Source organism: Erythranthe guttata, chromosome 4, assembly GCF_056151865.1.
Source record: "Erythranthe guttata isolate IM_541 chromosome 4, IM_541, whole genome shotgun sequence".
Lineage (NCBI taxonomy): Eukaryota > Viridiplantae > Streptophyta > Magnoliopsida > Lamiales > Phrymaceae > Erythranthe > Erythranthe guttata.
The window spans coordinates 8,027,866-8,051,361 of NC_142536.1; the positions used below are offsets into that span (position 1 = coordinate 8,027,866).

General features: G+C 40.4%; 1 protein-coding gene across 1 annotated transcript; it reads left to right on the forward strand.

Annotated features, from left to right (window-relative positions):
- Window positions 1-6,434: 6,434 nt before the first annotated feature.
- Window positions 6,435-8,949, forward strand: LOC148771052 (uncharacterized). Its single transcript, XM_088817462.1, has 3 exons — window positions 6,435-7,365; window positions 7,476-7,948; window positions 8,035-8,949. Exons 1-3 carry the CDS (start codon window positions 6,435-6,437, stop codon window positions 8,665-8,667), a joined length of 2,037 nt encoding a protein of 678 aa, XP_088673588.1. The 3' UTR covers window positions 8,668-8,949.
- The last annotated feature ends 14,547 nt before the right edge of the window (window positions 8,950-23,496 follow it).

Sequence of the window (23,496 nt, forward strand, 5' to 3'; positions counted from 1 at the left end):
TTAGCTGATTACCATAATTGGTAAATAAAGTACTTTAATACTAGAACTAGTTTGAGTTATTAATGTGAATCATAGCGGTCATATGATTCATTCATCATATTCCCTTCTATGTATCACACCACTAATAACCCTTACTATTCTAATCCATCATAGCCCCTTTAATTTTGTCTTGTTAGGACAAATCCTGTGAAATTAATTCCAAATATAATATGTGCACACATAATTGGAAACATGAAAACAAAAATATTTGATTTAATAAATTAAGTTTCAATTACAATCACAACTCATCAAATCAAGGATTGCTCAAAGACCCATTCTAATAACATGTTCCTCATATGTCTTTATAGGCAATCCCTTAGTTAATGGATCAGCAACCATGAGAGTTGTACTTAAATTTTCTATTGACACTTGTTGTTTATGGACTATTTCTTTAAAAACCAAGTACTTAAGATCCATGTGCTTTGATCCACTTAATATTTTCCATTCATAGAGAAGAAAACGGCTGCGGTGTTATCACAATATATCTTCAAAGGCTTAGCAATTGAGTCAACACCCTTAAGCCCTAAGATAGAATTTCGCAACCATAGTGCATGACTCGAGGCCTCAAAACATTCTACAAACTCGGCATCCAATGTGGAAGAAACAATAATACTTTGATTAGAAAACACTCTTCCGAGAGATTGCTCCACCAGCTAGTAGAAATACAAAGCCCAATGTGGACTTTCTACTATCTAAACAACCAGCAAAATCGGAGTCCGAATAACCAATAACCTCTAATTGGTCCGATCTCCTATAAGTAAGCATGTAATCCTTTGTTCCTTGAAGATACCTCATAACCTTCTTTGTTGCTTTCCAATGTTCTATTCCAGGATTACTTTCATATCTACCATGTACTCCCACTGCATAACTAATATCTGGTCTAGTACAAGTCTGTGCATACATCAGACTTCCAACTGCTGATGCATATGGAATCAATTTCATTCTCTTATTTTCCAAATCATTCTTTGGACATTGCTTTTCATTAAATTATCACCTTTCGTGAGAGGTGCATTAATGGTTGAACAAAACTGCATATTAAATCTTTCAAGAACTTGATTGATATGTCCTTTTTGAGACATGTCTAACAATCCTCGAGATCGATCTCTAAGGATCTATATCCCAATAACATAATTTTCCTCACCCATATCAACCATCTTAAAATACTTTGAAAGATAATTCTTGGTTTCTTGAAGCAAACCAAGATCACTACTTAGTAGTAAAATATCATCCACATACAAAATTTAAAAGATAAACTTGCTCCCACTGACCTTTAGATATATACACCGGTCAACAGTGTTTTCCTTAAATCCAAAGGAAGTAATGGTATCATTGAATTTTATATACCATTGTCTAGAAGCTTGTTTAAGTCCATATATGGATTTCTTTAATTTACAAGCCAAGTGTTATTTTCCTTGTTTTGCAAATCCTTCAGCCTGGTCCATATAGATATCCTCAACTAAATCCCCATTCAGTAAAGCGGTTTTCACGTCCATTTGGTGCAACTCCAAATCATAATGAGCTACAAGAGTCATAACGATTCTAAGAGAGTCTTTCTTACATACTGGAGAGAAAGTCCCTCTATAATCAATGCCTTCTTTTTTAGTGAAACCTTTGGCCACTAGTCTGGCTTTAAATCTTTCGATATTGCCCTTAGAGTCACGTTTGGTCTTGAAGACCCATCTACAACCGACTTTCTTACTGTTCTTAGGAAATTCGACGACATCCTAGCCACCGTTATAGTTCATTGATTTCAACTCTTCATTCATAGCATCAATCCATTTACTAGAATCTTTACTTTTCATGGCTTGTGAATATGAAGCTGGATCATTTTGAATACCAATATCAAAATCATATTCTTGTAGATACACCACATAATCATCGGATATGACAGATTTCCTTTCCCTTTGAGATTTCCTCAAGGCTACCGGTCGTGGTGGTTCCACAGCATTGCCAATGATGACATCTTCATGAAGTGGTGAATGGAGTGGTAAATCATTTGTTTCAACCTGCTGTATAGGTTGAAGAGTAACTTTATCTTGAGGGAAATAAGATGGTAAAATATCCACCCTAATCCTCTCAAGTTCTACCTTTCTTGATTCAACACTCCCACCAACTTCACTATTCTCTAAGAATTTGGCGTTTTCAGTTTCAACTATCCTCGTAGTATGGTTTGGACAATAAAATTTGTACCCTTTTGACTTTAGTGGATAACCAATAAAATAACCATAAATTATTCTGGGGTCCAATTTCTTTTCACTTGGATTGTATATTATAGCCTCTACTGGACAACCCCAAATATGTAAATGTCTTAAACTAGGTTTCCTACAAGTCCACAACTCGTAGGGGTTGTTGGGACTGCCTTACTGGGAAACGGTTTAAGATATACATAGCGGTTTTCAAGGCTTCATTCCAAAGTGAAATGGGTACAATTGAATTACTTAACATACTCCTAACCATATCCATAAGAGTACGATTACGGCGTTCAACAACTCCATTCTGCTGTGGTGTTCCAGGCATTGTATATTGAGCACAAATACCACACTTTTCTAAGAATTTAACAAATGGGCCAGGATTTTGTCCTGACTCATCATATCTACCATAGTATTCCCCACCCCGATCTGATCGTATAACTTTAATTTTTCTATCTAATTGTCTCTCGACTTTCGTAACAAACACCTCAAGCATGTCAACAGGTTAAGATTTTTCATGAATTAGATAGAGATAACCATAACGAGATAGATCATCAATTAAGGTGATAAAATACTTTTCTCCACTAAAATATGGAATAGGTAGTGAGCAGATATCTGTATGGATTAACAGAAGAAGCTCTTTACATCTTGTGGCACGGCACCTCTTTTATTGTGTTTGGTTTTCTTACCCTTAATGCAATCCACACAAACTGGAAAATCAGTGAAGTTTAGATTTTCCAAAATTCCAGTTTTTACCAATCTTTCGATTCTTTCCTTGGTGATATGCCCCAAACGTTTATGCCACAAGATAGAAGAATTTCGTTATTTAGGCTTCGCTTTACGCCAAGTTCCGAATGAGTGGTTAAAAATGATTGTTCAAACTCAATATTCGAAGATATTTTATATAAACTATCACATAAAATACCGGAACCAATTATTATCGAATTAAAATTAAAACTGAGTTTTCCACAATCAATTAAAGTTGAATAACCACAAACATCGAGTTTTGACAAAGAAACCAAATTCCTAGAATACGAAGGTACATAAAAAGTGTTTTCAAGATCCATCTTATGACCCGTCTCTAATATGAGGCGATAAGTGCCAACACTCGCCACTTTAGATTTGAGACGATTTCCCATATAGATGTACTTTTCACTTTCCTCCGGTTTCCAAGTTGTAAGGAATCCCTGTAATGAATTCGTGATATGAGTTGTAGCACCAGAATCAAGCCACCAAGTGTAAGAAGCAACTTCAATAAGATTTGATTCATAACATACAAAAGAAAGATGAATACCTTTCTTTTCGAACCAAGCCTTACGTTTCTCACAATCCTTCTTTACGTGTCCTTTTTTTATTAAAAAAGTAACAGGTGACAACAAAACCGTTTCCATGATCCTGACTACTTTCACTAGGTTCATATGTTTTGTTTGGTGCAAATTTATTTCCACTCTTCACAAATTTTCTTTTCTTCTTCATAGTCCATGAGTTACAGCCAGTGCAAAGTGATTTCCTTCTTGCTTTAATCTCACTTCCTCTTGAATACACATACTAGTCAGCTCATTCAAATTCCACTTGTCTTTTTGAGTATTATTGTGGATTTTGAACGGACCAAACTTTGATGGAAGTGAGTTAAGGATAAATTACACAAGGAAGGACTATTCCACTTTCATGCCAAGAGCTCCAAGTTTGGCAGGCTTGTCAGTCATATTCAGGATGTGTTCTTGAATTCCTTTATCACCACCATATTTCATGGTAGTCAATTTAGCCATGAGTGTCCCTGCTATCGACTTGTCCGCTGATTTAAAGCGTTCTTTAATAGCCGTTAACAGTTCCATAGCACTATCAACCTCGGGAAGAGAAGTCTTAATGTTATCAGCAATGGTCATTCTAATAAGCATAAGACTAAGCCTATTGGACTTGGTCCACGCTTCAATTAGGCTAACTTATTCCTCACTATCAGCATTCACTAATTCCCCAGGTTTTTCAGTAAGCAATGCTATGTCCAAATCCATAACACCCAAGGTAAACTGAATTTGTTCATAACATTCGGAGAAATTTGACCCACTAAGAGTCTTAATACCAGAAGCATGCGAATACAACGAAGTAGGAATAGCAACTGAAATGAATATAGCAAATATAATAAGGTAAAGATAAAAGGATGCTCACATAAGATCTTGAGTCAAATAAGATGAACTGTCGATATCACTACAAGTTCTCATTTGGGTGAAATATAGTATACCTATTGTTCACTCTATGTTGGTGTAAATAATCTTTTATAACACCTAAGTAGGGTCAAACATAATTTATTTCACTCGTCAATTAGTCATATTACCTTTACGTAAACAATTCTAATTGCTAAGTAATACAAATTATGATACCCTACCGAGTTCATAATTAATTAAAATCGACTATCCTTTGAGCTAGTCTCAATTTCTTAATTATCAATGCAAGAGAATATTATAATCTTTAATATCATCTAAATGATTAAACCTTCATATAGTTCTTATATTTATAAGATTTTACTAATCTAGATCACTTTAGCAACTACAAAATTAATTTCATAAATATAAAACTAATGCTATTCTCGTAATTTTTATTTAAGGATAACTTTAATAATGCAAAATAATCATAAAATATATGAGTATTAACAATAGCATATAATTGAACACACACATATTGCATGTTGTACATCTTATTATCTCATGTAATTTGTGGTGCATATTGATGATGCTAAAATATAGCTCACCTGGGATAGTATAGAAAACGAGCTGGGAGAGCAAAGCTGATCAGTAGCTAGTCAACTTGATGATCCTGAGGTCCCTGCGAAATGAGCACACGTGAACTAAGCCGGGGGTTGATCCGGCGGAAACCCGTCCGACGCTCAAGTCAGATGTACGGATCGTAGAGATAGTGGAGAGAATAAAACTCGAGATTGATTGTGAATAATTAGAACGTACCTCAATAAATGAGTAAAACATCTATATATATATATATATATATATATATATATATATATATATATATATATATATATATATATATATATATATATATATATATATCGGTGATTGGGTTGGGCTTACTTTGCTGGGCCCAAGCCTTACTTTGAAGGTGTTTGGGCTTTCGTGTAATGGTCCTAATTAGTAGATAACTTTGAGGGCCCATTGGGCCGGCCCATTTAGGTATATCATTAAGCCCCCCAACTCTCGATTCGAGACGGGGACTTGTGTAGAGGGATTCGGGTCGTGTCGAGAGTTAATTGCGTCGTGGATTGCGTAGTATCCGTTAGCGGTGAATTAGTTCCTTAATTAAATCAGGGATAATTGTATTTATTTGGCAGCGCAGTATATATTTAAGGGTTTTAAATAATATACCAGGGCTAAATAAATAGACTCCTTGTGCGGTAGAAAGAGATAAACTTCCTCTCCTGCGTAATAAATATGGGCATGTACTTTTGATTCTAAGTCTTCTTCTGTGCTATTCTTCTCTTGAAGAATTTTTTTGCGGTAGAGTAGAAAATTTTTTGTTTTTTGATTTTTTGTGCTGAGAAAAATTTTAGTAATGTCGAATCCGGGTAATTCGAAATCTTTACGAATTAAACTTCGAGATTCGGTTGAAGGGGGCGAGAAAACTTTTGGTACCATGGGTATGGAACGCGAAAAGCCTGTAGCTTCCGGTGCGAAAATCGGATCTGCAGTAGTAGGTTCACAAACTATGGGGAAGGGGTGCAAAGTAGGTGGCTCGGAGACCGGAGTCGGCTCGAGCCGTGTAGCCGGGCGTCAAAACCAGTCTAGGGGCGCGAGTTTTCATGCAGAGACGGAGCCGAGTGAAGCCTTGGAGCCGCCGGCTTGCACCCGGACCGAGGAGGGGAGAGAGAGAGAGAGCAGGCCACGGGGGCCTGCTGCTGTCGACCGCGCGTCACGGTTGGGGGAACGCGCGCTCGGGATTGGGCCGTGTCCCGACGCGCGCGTGCCGGTAGGTAGGGGGGGCAGTGCTGACGCGCGCGCGCGCTGCCCAATAAAGGCGCGCGTCCGCGCGAGTCAATGGGGGAGGGTTTGCTGGCAGACGCGCGCGCGTCACCGGAGGGGGCTGGGGCGCGTGAATGCGCTGTAATTGGGGGGGGGGGCGCGCGTGGGAGGTAGTCTCCGGATGCGACGCGCGCGCGTGAGGGCGCGTCTGGGTCCCGTTTTCGACGCGGTTCGCGGGATGGAGTTGGCAGTTGATGACGAAGTTGATGTGCATCGGAGGAGTTTTGGTCCGCGAGAGATTATTGAATCTTGGAGTGACGATGTAGAAGCGAGTAATAATGTTGATATTTGCCCTATTGTTGACGAAGTGGGTTCTAGTAGACGTCGTTATGGGCGTGGGGTCGTGGATTTTGGGAGTGATAGCGATGATTCGAATGAAGGACCTTTGGCGAGTGATCGTGCGAGTGAAGTTGAGCTGACGGATGAAGAGGAGGAGGAAGATGATATTCCGCCGGTTGATATTGAGATTGATAAGAGGAGGCAAAAGAAAAAGAAGCCAATTAATTTGGACTTAGTTAATTTTGATAGTGTGTTGACGGAAGAGCATTTGCACTCTATTCGTCGTTTATCTGGAGCGCCAAGTAATGTCGAGTTGTTGTTGCCTCAGAAGGGCAACCGTTTGTACTCGCCACCCGATGGATTTCATACGGTGTTTTTGGCGTACTTGACGTGTACATCTCAGATTACACCACATCCGACCTTGTTGAAGGTTTGTGAGGAATTCAAGATAGGGTACAGTCAGTTAACTCCGACTGCAATTCTTATGTTTGAGGCGTTTCACCATAGGGTGTCTCTAGTGGGTTTGCCTGTGACTGTGAGTTTGTTCAAGGCGTTATTTACGTTACATCGGCCCAATAAGACGCCTTTCTTTTGTTTTCATCCTCGCGTTCCTTACCAATTCGTGAAGAGTGTGAAGTTATCTTTGGGGGAATGGAAGACCCATTTTTTTTATATGAGGGCTCCCACTTTTGACGTTCCCGTAGTTTGGAATCCTACGTGCGAGAGTTTCACGATAACTGCGAATATGGCGAAAAGGATTGAAGAGTCGGGATTGTGTGATGTGGAATTTGACCCGAGGGTTTTGATACCAAAGGCGAAGGGTCAGCACCGTATATCCTTTTGTTGCCTTGACTTGTGTTTTTTTTTTTTTTTTTTTTTTTTTTGTAGTTCTTTGGTAGTGTATACCTCATGTTTCTTATGTGTTTGTTATCTTTTGTAGATGGGGGTATCACCTTTGCGGAACTTCGAGCTAAGGCGAATGGGACGTCGAAGAAGGCATCGAAGAAGGTACCCTCTACGTTGGGAGGTTCTTCAAGTGGTTTGCCTCGTGAGGAGGTCCATGTGGAAACTCCTCGAGTAGTCGCAGATGACCGTAGCAGTGCTGGTGAAGTGGAGGGGCGTCTACCGACGAGGGATCGTGGCAAGGGAAAGAGGGTGGATACCGAGTTTGTGGTTGTGCCTAAGCGTCCACGGGTAGACCCAGAGGAGACCTATGCTTTCCATGGTGGGGGAGGGAAACAATTGTTTACCTATGGTGTGAATCGCGACGGTAAGGAGTCGTATTGGGATGTGTCGGACCATGATCTGCCTATGTTGAGTACCGAGGGATTCGTTCGGGAGTATGACCGTGCTCGGATGTCTGGTAAGGGCCCTTCTCACATGTTGGAGTTAGCCGGTGGGGACATATGTCGGGTGAGTCCTTGTTTATTTAAAACCAGATTAAATGTTACTTCTTCTCTTCCTTGTGTAAATTTTTTTTTTTTTTTTTTTTTTTTTAGTTGGTAGCGACTTGGAGATATCTCGTGGAGCATGGTAGGAATGTGGAAGCTAGGAAGGAAGAGGAGCGAGTTCGAGGTCAGACGCGTGAGGATGAACTTCTAAGCCAGTTGGAGATAGTGCGGTCCGATCTTGCTCAACGGACGGAAGAGCTTGCTCAAAGGACAGAGGAGCTTGCTCAAAGGACAGAAGAGCTCGAGGTTATCCGAGGTGACGCGAAGGCGTATAAGGATGATGTTCATAAGTTGAACGAGTGCTATGATCAACTCAAGGAGAAATACGAAGTCGAGAAGGCGACGGGGAAGAGGTTCCTGACGACGTCAGGTGGTGCTGCTTATAGAGAGTCCATCGTGGAGGAAACCAAGCTTAGCTTCCAAGGTAGTGATGAGTGTGCTGCTATGATTGAAGAGCATGCTTTGGCTGTGGTCTATAAGCCATTAGTTCGTGCTTGTCGCAAATATCTTCGCGATGCGGGTGGTATCAGTGAGAAGGTTATTCGCGGGATGGAGGCTGGTATATCTGATGAAGAGGAGGATGAGGTCGGTGGCGACGAAACGGGCACAGAGCTCGTGGATGACATGGTTGCTGATGACCCCACTGTGAGGGCGTCTTCTGCCCGTGGTGGTAGAGTTTAGATATTTTTGCTAGGATAGTTCAACTCTTTTTTATTTGTTGGATTCTTAGTTTTATTTTTATCGCTGATGTAGATGGGTATGTCCTATACTATTTCGTTTGAATTTCTTCTTTGTTTGACATTTGAAGTTTGATATCTTGAATTATTTATTTTGACATTGTCAAGAGTTAATGCGCTGCTTATATGTATTTACATTAGCATTGTACGCGATGTACTTGAGGAGGGGATCAGTCTCCCAAGGTTTTTGTTAAGGGTCGTGCCCTTTGTTCGGACCGCTTGGGTCTTAAATATATTTGTTCGTGGCCACGTTTTAAAATTAACACCTCGTGAAACAAGTAAAGGGACTTAGATAATCCAGCTGGCCAGGCTATATGGATTATCTAAATCTCTCTAAGTGTTTATAGGGTGGTATTGAATTAGACTCATGATGAGAGGTAGTTTGTATCGTTGTAAAGGCACAGATAGTAAAGCGAAAAGTATGATTTATTCAATGATAGCAAAGGAGAATTGTTACAGACCCATGTGAGGCGAATGTAAGTAAATAGGTAATGCGATAGGCCTACGTGAGGCGAAGGTAAATAACTACTGCTGAAGCAAATAAATTGACTTGATAACAAAAATTTTCTAAGTGATTGTACTATACTTGTTCTTCTTCCACGTCTTCCTTGTACTTGTTCGTTTCGCTGTGCTGATGGTAGGCTGTCTTCTTTTGGTGTCTCTATGCCTGTCAAGTATAATTGAGAAAAAGAGAATTTGTTTAAGCATTTGTATCGAAGACTTAGTAATTGAAGCTGAGGTGATGTGCATTGCAAATTCACGTACCCTAATACGGGGATGGTTTCTCTTCCTCGAACTTGGAGATATGGAATCAACTCGTGAGTTGCTGTGATTTGTTGTGTGATTGTGCCTGTTAGATGGAATGATTTTGTCACGTTAGTAAGAGTAAACAAGAGCATGCGTGTGTTGTAGTCTAGTGGAAGTATTGTTACCCTTGCGATGTGGTATGGGGTGGCTTCGCTCTTTGGGCCATTGATTGAGTAATATGCATCCTCTCGTAATTGACTCCTACTCTGTAATAAGATGGTGAGATGTGAATACGAATTGCTGATGTAAGTAAATTTACTAGCCCCCCAGTTTAGGTGGGACGTTCACGCACCTCATTATGTAGTAGAAAGTTTCCAAAGCATGTAGAGACGGTTTTGCGAGACGAGTGACGTGGAAGACCGCGGAGCCTGCACGGGTAATGTTTTGTAAGTAATTTTCATATGGGGGGGTATAGGTGGTGACTTCACCGGATCTGAAGTAAGGTAGATGTATACCTTAGGCGTAGAACCGTTTGAGGTTCCCTATATTCCATGTTCTGGGTATAGGGTGTCCGTCAATGTTCTCGAGGCGATATGCTCCAGTGTTGACCACCTTTGTGATTTTATACGGTCCTTCCCACTTTGGGTCGAGCTTACCGATGGGGTGAGAGGCTTCAGCTTTTTGGAGGACTAAATCTCCAACTTGAAAGGAGCGAGGGCGGACCTTTGAGTTATATGCCTTGGCCATGCGTGATTTATACATCTGTTGTCGGATGTATGCAATCTCACGTAACTCATCTACGAGGTCTAGGCTTCCCCGCATAGCCTCTTCATTAGCTGCTGGGTCATAGTTGGTGATTCGCCAAGATGGTTCTCCGATTTTGACGGGTGCGATAGCCTCTGTTCTGAAAGCTAGATTGAAGGGCGACTCTCCGGTTGCTGCTCGTGGGGTTGTGCGATAAGCCCATAGTGCGTTAGGAAATTCGTCCACCCACTTCCCTTTGGCACTTCCAAGCCTTGTCTTAAGGTGTTGGAGTATGGTGCGATTCGTGACCTCCATCTGGCCGTTAGCCTGTGGATTGGCTACGGATCGGATGTGAAGAACTGTTTGATGTCCAAGCCGATGCACCAATTCTTTACTTTGTCACCACAAAATTGGGTTCCGTTATCTGAGATAATGGAGCGTGGGATCCCAAAACGACACACAATGTACTTCCATAGGAATTGGATGACTTCTTCTTCTCGGATGCGTGCTAAGGGTTCAGCTTCCACCCATTTGGTGAAGTAGTCCACTGCTACAATGAGGTATTTACGTCCTCCTGTGGCGGGCGGGAATGGTCCAACTAAATCCATTCCCCATTGAGCGAAGGGGATGGGGCTGTCAATTGGTTGCATTAATGCCGCTGGCAGATGAGGAATATTTGCATGCTCTTGGCAAGCCTTACACTTGCGGACTAACTTCTTCGCGTATTCATGCATCATTGGCCAATAGTATCCTTGCCTCAGTAGTTTGAGAGCTAAGGTCCTCCCGCTCAAGTGATTGCCGCAGATACCTTCGTGTACTTCTCTAAGTACGTAATCCGCTGTGGTCGGGTCGAGGCACTTGAGATAGGGGAATGAGAAGCCTCGTTTGTATAATTCTTCTCCCACTATGACGAAGCGAGCGGCTCTCGTTTTTAATTTTTGTGCTTCGGTGGGATCCGTTGGAAGTTCTCTTTTCTTGAGATACTTCAGGATTGGAGTGAACCAGCATGGTTCATCCTCCTCGGTGTACTGTACTTCAGTGGGTGAAGTTATCTCCGGCTGAGGTGAGGTGAGGAGCGTCACCTTCCGACTTCCGATGCTATCTATGGAGCTTCCAAGCCTAGCTAATTTGTCAGCGTGGACGTTATTGGAGCGAGGTACTTGTCTTATTTCGTAGATCTCGAATTTAGATAAGAGAGTGTGCGCGAGAGCTAAGTATTTGGCCATGGTGTCTTCTTTAGCCTCGTAAGCTCCGAGTATTTGGTTGACGACGAGCTGAGAGTCGCTTTGGATTAGGAGCTTGCGCGCTCCGGCTGCTAGGGCGAGGCGGATTCCCGCTATCAGTGCTTCGTATTCAGCTACGTTGTTTGAGGCTGTGAATTCGAATCGTTGAGCATATTCGAATTCGTCTCCGTCGGGGTTCGTTAGGACGATACCCGCTCCACCTCCTGTGGCCGTGGAAGATCCATCGACGCTGACGGACCAAGTTGGTAGAGATGTGTTTTCTTCTACTGAGGTCATTTCTACTAGAAAGTCAGCCAATATTTGCGCTTTGATAGCTGGGCGTGGTTTGAATTCCACTCCATATTCGCTTAGCTCTATTGCCCATTTTGCTAATCGCCCAGATGTCTCGGGACTTCTTAGTATTTGCTTCAGAGGATAATTGGTGAGAACCACCACTTGATGCGACTGGAAGTAGGGTCGAAGCTTCCGAGCTGCGTTAATGAGGGCGAGAGCGAGCTTCTCCATGTTGGTATAGCGTTGTTCGGCTCCTTGGAGGGCGCGACTTATGTAGTATACGGGTTGATGACCTTTTCCTCCATCTCGGATGAGGACTGCGCTGATGGCATCAGCCGAGGTAGCTAAGTAAAGCATGAGGATGTCTCCCGGTTGAGGTTTTGTAAGCAAGGGTGGTGATGCGAGATATGACTTTAACTCCGTGAAGGCCTTTTGACATGCCTCATCCCACTCGAACTTTTTTCCTCCCCTTAAGATCTTGAAAAAGGGGAGAGCCTTGTCCGCTGATCTTGAAATGAATCTGTTCAAGGATGCCAAACAGCCGTTGAGCTGTTGAACTTTCTTGATCGATGTTGGCGGAGCCATGGAGGTGATTGCTTCGATTTTCGCGGGGTTAGCTTCGATTCCTCGCTGTGAAATCATATAACCCAAAAATTTGCCTCCCCGAACTCCGAATAAACATTTGAGGGGGTTGAGCTTCATCTTATATTTTCGCAGGGTGGCGAAACACTGATCCAGATCAGTTAGGTGGTTCGAGACCTTGACACTTTTGACGAGCATGTCATCGATGTACACCTCCATATTTTTACCGATCTGATCTGCGAACATTTTGTTCACTAGACGCTGGTAGGTGGCTCCTGCGTTTTTTAACCCGAAGGGCATGACTTGATAGCAGTAGATGCCCTGGTCGGTGATGAAGCTAGCCCTCTCTTGATTTTCTGGTGCGAGCAAGATTTGGTTATACCCTTGATAAGCGTCAAGGAAACTAAGGAGCTCACATCCTGAAGTTGAATCGATGAGTTGGTCGATTCTAGGTAAAGGAAATGGGTCCTTAGGGCAAGCTTTGTTGAGGTCAGTGAAATCCACGCATAACCTCCACTTTCCCCCAGGTTTGGGAACGAGTACTACGTTCGACAACCATTCAGGATACTGAACTGGTCGTATATGACCCACCTCTAGAAGTTTCGCCACTTCTGCTTTGATGTGCTTGTTGCGTTCGGGTCCAAATGTTCGTTTCCTTTGTTTGGTCGGCTTCAACCTTTTGTCGACGTTAAGCCGATGTAGAGCTACATGAGGGGGAATGCCCAACAAATCTTGAGCTTTCCAAGCGAACACGTCTCCATTGTGCCGCAAGAATTTGACTAATTGCTTCTCCATCTCAGGATCTAAATCGGATCATATGCGTAGGAGTTTGGATTCATCTCCAGGTGTGAGCTCTATGAGCTTAAGCTCTTCGACAGCTGCTAGCTTGATGCTATTGTCTGGTACATTGATGAGGATTTCTTTATTGTCCTCAATGATCGCATTGACCCACTTCCGTTTGTCGGATTTTTGGGTGTCGTCTCCCCTTCCGGATGGTTTAGGCTTCTTGGAAGGTTCTCGTAAGGCCCTTGCATAGCACTCTCGGGCGAGACGTCTATCTCCAAGTATTTCCCCCATTCCATAGGGAGTAGGGAATTTCCACTTCTGATGGTAGGAGGAAGGTACGGACTTGAATGTATGGATGGCTGGCCTCCCTAAAATGACGTTGTAGGGAGATGGCTTGTCGACGATGAAGAATTTGATTAGCTTGGTGATTCGACAAGGGTCTTCCCCTAAAGAGACGGGCAGCTCTACTTCTCCCATGGATAAAATGCCTTCCCCTGTGAATCCTTTCAGGGGTGTGGAGACGGGATTAAACCGGGCATTATCTATGCCCAGCTGCTTAAAAGCGTGGAGATACATGATGTCAGCTGAGCTCCCACCGTCCACTAATATCTTCTTGACCAAGAAGTTGGCCACCGTTGTTGTTACTACCAACGCATCGACATGATCTTCATCTGGACCTTCAAGGTCGGAGGAGTTGAAGACTATGCTATGATCAGGTCTTCGTATTTGGTAGATGCGTGCGGATGGAGAAGCACGTTCTTGATTCATGCGTGCTGATCGAGCGACGGTGCGTCTTGCATTTTGTGAATCGCCACCCGCCGGTCCTCCGGAGATAAAGGAGATGGTTCCCCGGGTAGGTTGGTTATCGTTGTTATCTGGGTCACGTCGATGACCTCCATCCTCTCGCCTTTGCTGTTGATCTCGATTATTATCTCGGCGTGGAGGATCATCACGGCGCTTACTTCGAGGCTTATCAATGTATTCGCCTAAATGGCCCTGTTTGATCAACTTCTCAATTGCCGCTTTGAGTTGTGCACATTCCTCCGTAGTATGCCCTCTGTCCTTATGGAATCGACAATAACGATCCGACTTTTCTCGCTTTACATTCGGCTGCATCAGACGTGGAGGCTCCGCTAAACCTCTCTGTTCTATCACGTGAAGGATTTCAGTGAGGCGAGCGTTTAATGGAGTGAACCTATTGTAGGAGGAGGAGGGTTGGCCTTGAGGTGGAAGTGGTGGACGTCGGTCATCGCGTCTCCTAATGTCCTGACGGTCATCTTCCCTTTTCCTTTTAGGAGGAGCAAAGGGTAGAGGCTTCCTCTATCCGGACGTACTTTTCGGCTCGATTCAGCAACTCCTCTAGGTTTCCTGAGGGTCTACCGGCGATAGATTCCTTGAATCTACCCGGTTTCAAGTTCTGCTGCATAATCCCGGAGAGCATGTCTTGCCCTACACTGGGGACTTCATGGACGACTTCTACTAAATGCTTAATGTAGTTGCGGAGTGTTTCGTTATCTCTCTGTACTACAGAGAAAAGATGAGCTGGGGTCTTGGCATATTGTTTGTTGATGGCAAATTAGTTGGTGAACCGGGTCGACAACCGAGCGAAGGTGTCAATGGACCCTATGGGTAGAGAGTTGAACCAATTCATTGCCCTCTTGGAGAGAGTGGTGCGGAACATTTTGCACATCGCAGCATCCGTCGGGCCATATAAATCTGCCATGGCACAGAATTTCTCTATATGCTCCTGTGGGTCGGTGGTCCCTTCAAATTGAGGTAACCCCGAGATCTTTACTCCTTGAGGCAATACCTCGTTGAGAATGTCTATGGTGAAAGGACTGCGTCTTGTCGGTACAGGCATTCTTTCACCCATTAGATAATTTGGTTGGGGGAAAAGATTCTGGCGAGACATTCTGCTGTTTACCTCGCCTTCTCCCTCATTAAAGAGAGGGACTCTCTGTGGTGACGCATTCCCCCGTGGGGGTGAGCGCCGACGCTGCTGTCTGGGCTGTGCCCCTCTGTGATTAGTAGATAGTTGCACTCGGGACCGTGGGTCCGAGGTAGAGGAGGAGACACTTATTTGATTATGGATTGGCGGTGGGGCCACAGGTGGCGCTACAGGTGGAGCTAGCACTGGTATCGCATTGGGAGCGTTTGCTCCCATCGTGGCGATATATTGAGTTACGGCCTCCGTGGCGGCGCGAGTTGAGGCTTCCGCTATCATGCGTTGGAGCGCATCCTCGGTTATTTGAACCGTTCGAGGAGCAGGGAGTGGTGGATCGGCGAGTGGTGGGTCCCGAGGAGGGATCACCTGAACCTCGCGAGGTGGATCTGCAGCACGTGGAGGAGCTGGCTCCGCGGTACGTGGAGGAAGTGGCTCCACGGTACGTGGAGGAGGTGGCATGCCAGATCCTCCACGGACTGGGAGATTATTAGCTGTGTCGTTTTCTCTCCGAGCTGACGCCTCAGGAGGATCTTGTTGGCTACGTGATCTGGTTTGCATCGTTCCCACAGACGGCGCCAAAATGATGATGCCAAAATATAGCTCACCTGGGATAGTATAGAAAACGAGCTGGGAGAGCAAAGCTGATCAGTAGCTAGTCAACTTGATGATCCTGAGGTCCATGCGAAATGAGCACACGTGAACTAAGCCGGGGGTTGATCCGGCGGAAACCCCTCCGACGCTCAAGTCAGATGTACGGATCGTAGAGATAGTGGAGAGAATAAAACTCGAGATTGATTGTGAATAATTAGAACGTACCTCAATAAATGAGTAAAACATCTATATATATATATATCGGTGATTGGGTTGGGCTTACTTTGCTGGGCCCAAGCCTTATTTTAAAGGTGTTTGGGCTTTCGTGTAATGGGCCTAATTAGTAGATAATTTTGAGGGCCCATTAGGCCGTCCCATTTAGATATATCACATATATATATATATATATATTATGCATACTGAATTGAAAAGTAAACACCACAAGAAATAACAAATACATGCAATATGCCGTAACATATTAAACCCACTTTTTTTTTTTTTTTTTTGAAATATACTTTTTATGTGTGCGTGCAATATCACGAGTGTGTGTGTGCAGTATCACGTCCAAAGGTAATATCCACAGTACAACACATTGATTTTCCCAAAGACAAACTTTGAAACACACAATTGCATATAATAATTAATTTAAGGGTTAACTACAAAAATACAAAAACACCCATGTACTATGGACTTTGTATCATTTATCCCCCTGTACTACACATAAATACAAAAACCCCCCTGCTATTATATTTTTTCCAAAATCTGACGAAAATACCCCTGCTAAACTTATAAATATAAGGGATTGTTTGAGCCATTTTCCACTATATTTTTTAACATTTTCAGTCAATTTTACTTGGGAAATTTTTATTTTTTTTCCTTCAAAACATTTAATTACTAAGATTTTTTTTTTCTGAATAAAACCTTTTATTTTTGTCATTTTGAATTTCGTCATTTTTTTTCTTAAATGTCTTCCGGTAGTTCAAATTCTCAACAATAATAGGATTGCAATGATGTTCGTAATTTTAGAATGTTTGAACTACCGGAAGATATTTAAGAAAAAAAAAAAAAGAAACTCAAAATGACAAAAATAAAAGGTTTTATTTAGAAAATAGAAAAAATGTAAGCAATTAGATGTTTTAGAGAAAAAAAATATAAATACCAAAATTTCCAAAGTAAAATTGACTGAAAATGGTAAAATATGTAGTGGAAAATGGCTCAAACTATATATATATATATATATATATATATATATATATATATATATATATATATATATATATATATATATATATATATATATATATATATATATATATATATATATACGCTAGAGTAGGGGTATTTTCGTCATATTCTAGAAAAAATGCAATGTGAGGGGGGTTTTTGTATTTATGTGTAATACAAAGGGGTAAAGGATACGAAATCCATAGTACAAGGGTGTTTTTGTATTTAACCTTTAATTTAATCAAGACTCACATATACTAACAGGCCCGTGTTAGATTCTTTACCACTCATCAGTCGAATACAGGTAAGTACACAAAATTTAGCTGTATTATTAAAACACGTATATCAATCAAGATTATCTTATTATCTAATTTACATATATCTAATTTATAATCAGACACCAAAACAATAATTTTATCTCAAAATTTAATTCAATGAAATCACACAGCCGTAAGATTGACGTATAACAAATTTTGAGTTCTAAGATGAATTGATTTCAAAACCCTGCTCTGATACTAATTGAAAGACATTTATTTAATTTTATGCGGAAAACTCTAATAACAGAATCTTGGAGTAAATTGCAAATACCACCCCTGTGAAATCTCTAATTGTCAAATACCCCCCTGTCAAAAAAAAATTCGCTCATACCCCCCTATGTAATATTTTTCGAAGCTCACATCACCCATTATCATTTTAATGGTTGACTGAAGGTAAAAAGACAAGTATACCCCTAAGTGGAATAACATAAAATTATAATAATTTAAGAGGCCAAATTGGAATTTTGTAAAACTTCTAAAACTTAAATTTGGGGACTAAATTGAAATTTTCCAAAATCCATCTCCCAATTTTCTACCATTTTTACCAGCGGCAGCCCAATTCTTCACCTTCCTCTCAATTTCCAATCATACTTATCATTCACCGCCGCCGCCCACCACGCACCACCACATCCATCAATTGTTTAGGCTTCTTCAAGCTCGGAATTTTTGGTGGCGGTGTATAAGCTCGGGGCTTGATCGATTTTGTCGATTTACGATGAAGGGTCTGTAGATGGCTATGGAATGCGTTTTTGCAGGTCTAAAAATGGCGGCGGGTCCGGCGATGTTGTTGTGAAAATAGAAGGGAGAATTGGAGAGGGGATGGGCCGAGGTTTGGACTCGCTTCTCCCGATTGAGGGCAGCTCATTTCGCGGTGGAGGTACTGGGCGGCGGAGGGACGAAAATTATGACGACTGGGGCGGCGAAAATGGAGGCCCATAAAGGAGGTGTAGCGGAGTAATTTCGCGACCGTCAAGATGGAGTTTTGTTACACTATCTTCATCTTGCGGCCGTGGATACTGCTACATGTTGGGATGATGGAGAATGCAGAATGGTAAATGTTGGGGACGATGGAGAATGAAGAACAGGGAGGGAGATGGGGACATTTTTGACATTTCACAATTGAAAATTAAGGAAAAATCGCAGTAGCAGCGCGTGAGAGACACGATTTGCTCTCAGGGGCCTCAATGCCTTGACTTTGTTTACACAGGGGGGTATGAGTGAATTATTTTTTGACCGGGGGGTATTTGACAATTAGAGATTTCACAGGGGTGGTATTTGCAATTTACTCCAGAATCTTGATATCAAATTAATCTTAAGAACATAATCACATAATTGAGATTATCGACATACCGTTCGCCATGGATTCCGATAAACATAATGAACTAGGATGATATCAATCTACAAGCCAAGCCTCCTTCGAATCTCCTTGTGAGAACTTTATTCGTAGGCACACCTTCTTCTCTCTATCTCTCCACTATCACAACTCACTAGTGTTCTCTAATTGATGGAATTCTCAAATTGCGTATGTGGTTGAGGAGAAGAGTTGTGGATTCTTTTATAGACGAGAGAAGAGGGCCACGATTGATTTGTAACTGCAGAAGACAAATCTCATTCATCATGGTCTTTTATTGTCATCATACATTACAAATTAATTACCATAAATCAGCATTAATTCCATAACTGAATTACCCGCATTTAATAAATTAAATTCAAAGGTTAATGTGCCATTGAAATTAAAACGTTAAAATTAAAAACTAACATCCTCTGCTTCCCATATCTCCAACTCACACTCTTCAATCAAGAGGAGCTTCAGTCGAACGAATTCATCTTCGTTTGGAACCCACTTTCCGCCCGCAGCAGCATTTTGGCGCAACTCGAGAACTTGAAGTTTGGGCAACGACATATCTTCCCAAGGAATCTTGCATTCGCTTAATCTCAACTCTCTAAGTGAACATGGGAACACAATTTCTCCACCACAAGCACGGGTAAATGTTAGGCTAAGTGATTCGAGCTTAGAGAGAAGGTCGAGATTTAAGCAAGTTGGGATTCTTTTAATAACATTTTCCGTCTGTTTCAAATCTTCGACTGTTGATAGTGTTTGTAGACTTTCAAGAACTATGATCGTTTGGCCATTATCTAGAGGAGGATCGGGGGGAGAAATTGTTTTTGCCATGTCTCAATTGTTAGAGTCAACTCTTCATCGACAACTAAGGTTTGTAAACTCCATAGTCGGGATATAGAAGATGACAGCAACATCGAACCTTTACAAGCAACATATCTTGAGTTAATAAGCTGTAGAATCTCATCTACAGGATATCTATCAATCACATCCAATACGCGTAGTAACCTAAAATACCAAGCAGTATAATCATAGAAATTCACGTAAGAGAAGCATATAAGAAAGATTGTGTAGGTATCACTGGTCTAGAGGGACAATATATCATCGTTTCCTATTTGGCACTGGTAATATAATGCTGAGGCGGCGTATGCTCTCCACATCCAATGAAATTTTGGATTCGCCAATTTTGATCTTTAAAAATTTTCTTTTTGAGCTTGTTTCCTGCACACATCACTTAAAAGATCATGAATACGGCAGATACTCACGCCTCCCGTAATTGATCTTATACCAACCAAAACGAGATTTCTATCTATAAGTTCCTCCAAATATTCCTCCCCGATTTCTTCTAAGCTTTTATGACTACAATGTCTAATAAAACCTTCAGCTACCCACAACCTGACGAGCCTGGTGATAAGTGTTCGTTTTGCACGATTATTACTTATCGAACCTTCGAGTTTTGGTCTTCGTTCGTCCGAGATTTCGGCTTTATTTGTACATATTTTGCATTTCTTGTTTTGTTTCTATTTTATGTAAAGAGAAGCTATTTTTCGCCGATTCGAGACGATTTTGGAAGCGAAGCCGAGACTCAAACCAATCAAGTGCAAAAGTGCATTCTAGCGGGTTGTGACAGTTTTTGGTATTTTAAGCATAACTCTCGCACACAACCTCTAATTGAGCTGATTCACATGGATCTAGAAAGCCAACTTCAAGGGCTACAACTTTTGTGAAATGCATATTTGTCAAATTCGGGCAAAAAAATGGTCAAAACATTGTTTGAAGTTGATGCAGAGGCCAGATCGCGATCCAGCACCACCGGATCGCGATCTGGTGGCAAATTCCAGTAGCAGCGAAAAATTAGGCCAGATCGCGATCAACACCTCCTGGATCGCGATCTGGGAAGATGGTGCGCAGTTTCCAAGGCTGCCAGATTACAACCCAAGAAGTCCAGATCGCGATCTGGGCACAGAAATCGAGACCATATATTTTCTTTGATTTCTTTCTATAAATAGAAGTCTCTTTTTCATTTTTCAACGGCTGGACAATCTATTGACTTCTTCAATTTTTCTTCGGTTTTTGCCAGTTCTACGCGTGAAGCTTCGACGAGGGTTTCGACTCGGGTTTTTCATAAGCTTTTCTTAACGTTTACTTTATGATGTATCGTGTTCTTCATTTTGATGCTATGTTTGTAATGAACTGAGAATTTTCTTTTAGGGAAATGAAACCTTGTATATATTGATTTTGATTTCCAGATATGTGATCTATTTGTCGTTCTTTGATTCTATTTATGTTTTCCTGTATTAAATGCTTTCGATTGTTTGGCCAACAGTTGAATTGATTGTAAATGGGAATGAACTCGAGAGAGGATTTCTCGTTTGATTGTAGGATAATATAGCTCGGGTTGTGGAAACGGAGACGTGATGCACCTCGGGTAGCCCTCAAGGACTTGACCTAAGTGCTCTCTTAATATCAGGTTCTGAACGGAGACGTCGGACCTGTGGGTAGACTCTAACTACACTGGAGAAGGGGGTTAGGGCATTTTAGTGTATGGGTTAGCGAATATATAATTGACATTAGATTCGGATTTGTAGATCTTTATCGATAGTACACTGGTGGATTTTACCCTAGAAGCCATCATGTCGGAATTTCTCGCTTGTACTGGTGGACCGTTGTTTTTAATTATTATTTCTTTTTAGTTTCATTTCTCCCATCCATTCATGATCGTCTAGATAAAGTTTAGGACACTATAACTACGGTACTTGGTAAATTTAGGAACTTAATTCCCTGTGGATCGATGTCTGGAATTCACTATTCTATAAAACGCGATACTGAACACTTGCGGTTTTTCATACGTAGGTTTTACGCGTATCAAGTTTTTGGCGCCGTTGCCGGGGAATTAGTTATCTTGAACTTACTTATCGTTACCAACTATCCTTTCTTTACATCTTTTTTTCTTTAATTTATTTATTATTTATTATTTTTTTTTGTATACATTGATGGCCTCGTTTTATGACCTCTCTATTTGCCAGCATCAATTCAGAGCCGATTACATTCAACAAGAGTTGGAGGATACTGAAAGACATCGAAGGTTGAACCCAGAAAATGGAATTGGACAGACAAATGAGCACTTGTGCTATTTACAAGACGAACTCCACTTTTTGGCAAATATTTTTGAAAATTTTCAGAGATGTCACTGTTCCGAACCACATCCAACCATCCAATATGAGCACAAGTTCTTAACTATTTTGACATAACGTGTTACATAATTGATTTAACTATTTATAAGTAATGTCTAATATCTTTTTAATTTAATTTTGTCATAAAAAATAATAAATTTAATTCCTAACACATGTAAGAACCTAATCGTAAATCGTAATATTTTATCAAAGCGTAATATTTGAATCAATTAAGCTCAAGTCCTTTCAATTCGTAAACATTATTCAAATATTTGAATCGATTAATTAGCGCGCTCAACTATTGACAAGAACGTCTTAATCAAATTAACTATTATTAATTAATGTGTAATATATTTTTAATTCAATATTATCATAAAAAAATCAAAAAATAATTCCTAAAATAAGTAAGAATCGAATCATAAGATTAATTAAAGCGTATGATTTGAATCAATTAAGCGCAAATCCTTTTAATTTGTAAATATTATTCAAAAAATTTAATCGATTAAGTTCAACCACTGACAAGAACGTATTAATCGAGTTAACTATTTATAATTAAAGTCTACTATCCTTTTAATTCAATTTTAACAAAGAAATAATAATTTAATTCGTAAAATCGTAAGAATTAAATCGTAAATCGTAAAATTTAATCTAACCATGAACCGATTAAATCTTTCGATTTTTACGAATTAAATTTTATTAGTTTTTATGATAAAATTCAATAAAAAAAAAAAAGATACTAAAATTTAACTATGCATAGTTTGATTAATACGCTATTGTAAATTATTGAGTTTAACCGATTCAAATATTTGAATATTGTCTACGAATTGAAATGAGTTGAGCTTAATCGATCAAATCTTTGAATATTGTTTTTGAATTGAAAACACATGAGTTTAATTGATTCAAATATTACGATTTAATTGAATCTTACAATTTACGATTCAATTCAAACTTCAAATTCTTTCGAAATTCATTTTTAAATTACACGAGTTGATCAGCATTTCCTTAGATTTTTAAATTATATTATATAAAGATTTGTTAGTATGGGATATTTTTAATATATAATAATAATTATATGAGAATTAATAATTTATTTAACATTATTTATATAAGTTTTATAACCATTATAAATTGTAGCTTTGTGATATATATATCCGTATTGTTAGTTTATTGTCAATTATGTGATGTGTCTTAATGGTAAGTATTCTTGTATGTTTTTAGATGGTCACAAGTTCAAATTCAGGTTGATGCAATTTTAGATGGGTGTTTTAATGTTTTTTACGAATAATGATATAATTGATTTATAATTGCCGATTTTTTTATAATAATAATTGTACAAAGGGTATTTGCGACAATACATAAATGAGGAAAAAATAGGTTTTTTTGCTGGGACACGTGTCGCAATTTGAAGAGGGTATCTCATATAAGTTGTGTTCTTGGGATCTCACAGTAGAAACACCCTTTTTATTACTACTTTATTCAAACATTAAAAATTATACTATGGTATTTCACAAAAGTCCCCCATTAGACAAGTCTAGTTACATTAAGTCCAAAAAAAATTCTCAATTTTAAGATAAATCCAAAACATCTTTTATTAATTAAAAAAAGTTAAGTTTCACCATTATACCCTTTAATTATTTATTCAACCCTAATTTTATCGCGTACAATAATCACCCCGTCTTACTCAAAAATAAAAAATAAAAATCACAGGAAGAACAGAGAGTGAAGAGGAAAGACATCAGAGAAGCAGAATGTTCGGCCCAAGGGGTTGCGTTTTCTCAGATACCAGCACAATCAGCGCAAATGGTAGC

Coding starts and splice junctions, on each gene's coding strand:
- LOC148771052 (XM_088817462.1), top strand. CDS start 6,435: ATGGAGTTGGCAGTTGATGACGAAGTTGATGTGCATCGGAGGAGTTTT. Junction 7,366..7,475: donor AAAGGCGAAGGGTCAGCACC/GTATATCCTTTT, acceptor TATCTTTTGTAG/ATGGGGGTATCACCTTTGCG. Junction 7,949..8,034: donor CCGGTGGGGACATATGTCGG/GTGAGTCCTTGT, acceptor TTTTTTTTTTAG/TTGGTAGCGACTTGGAGATA.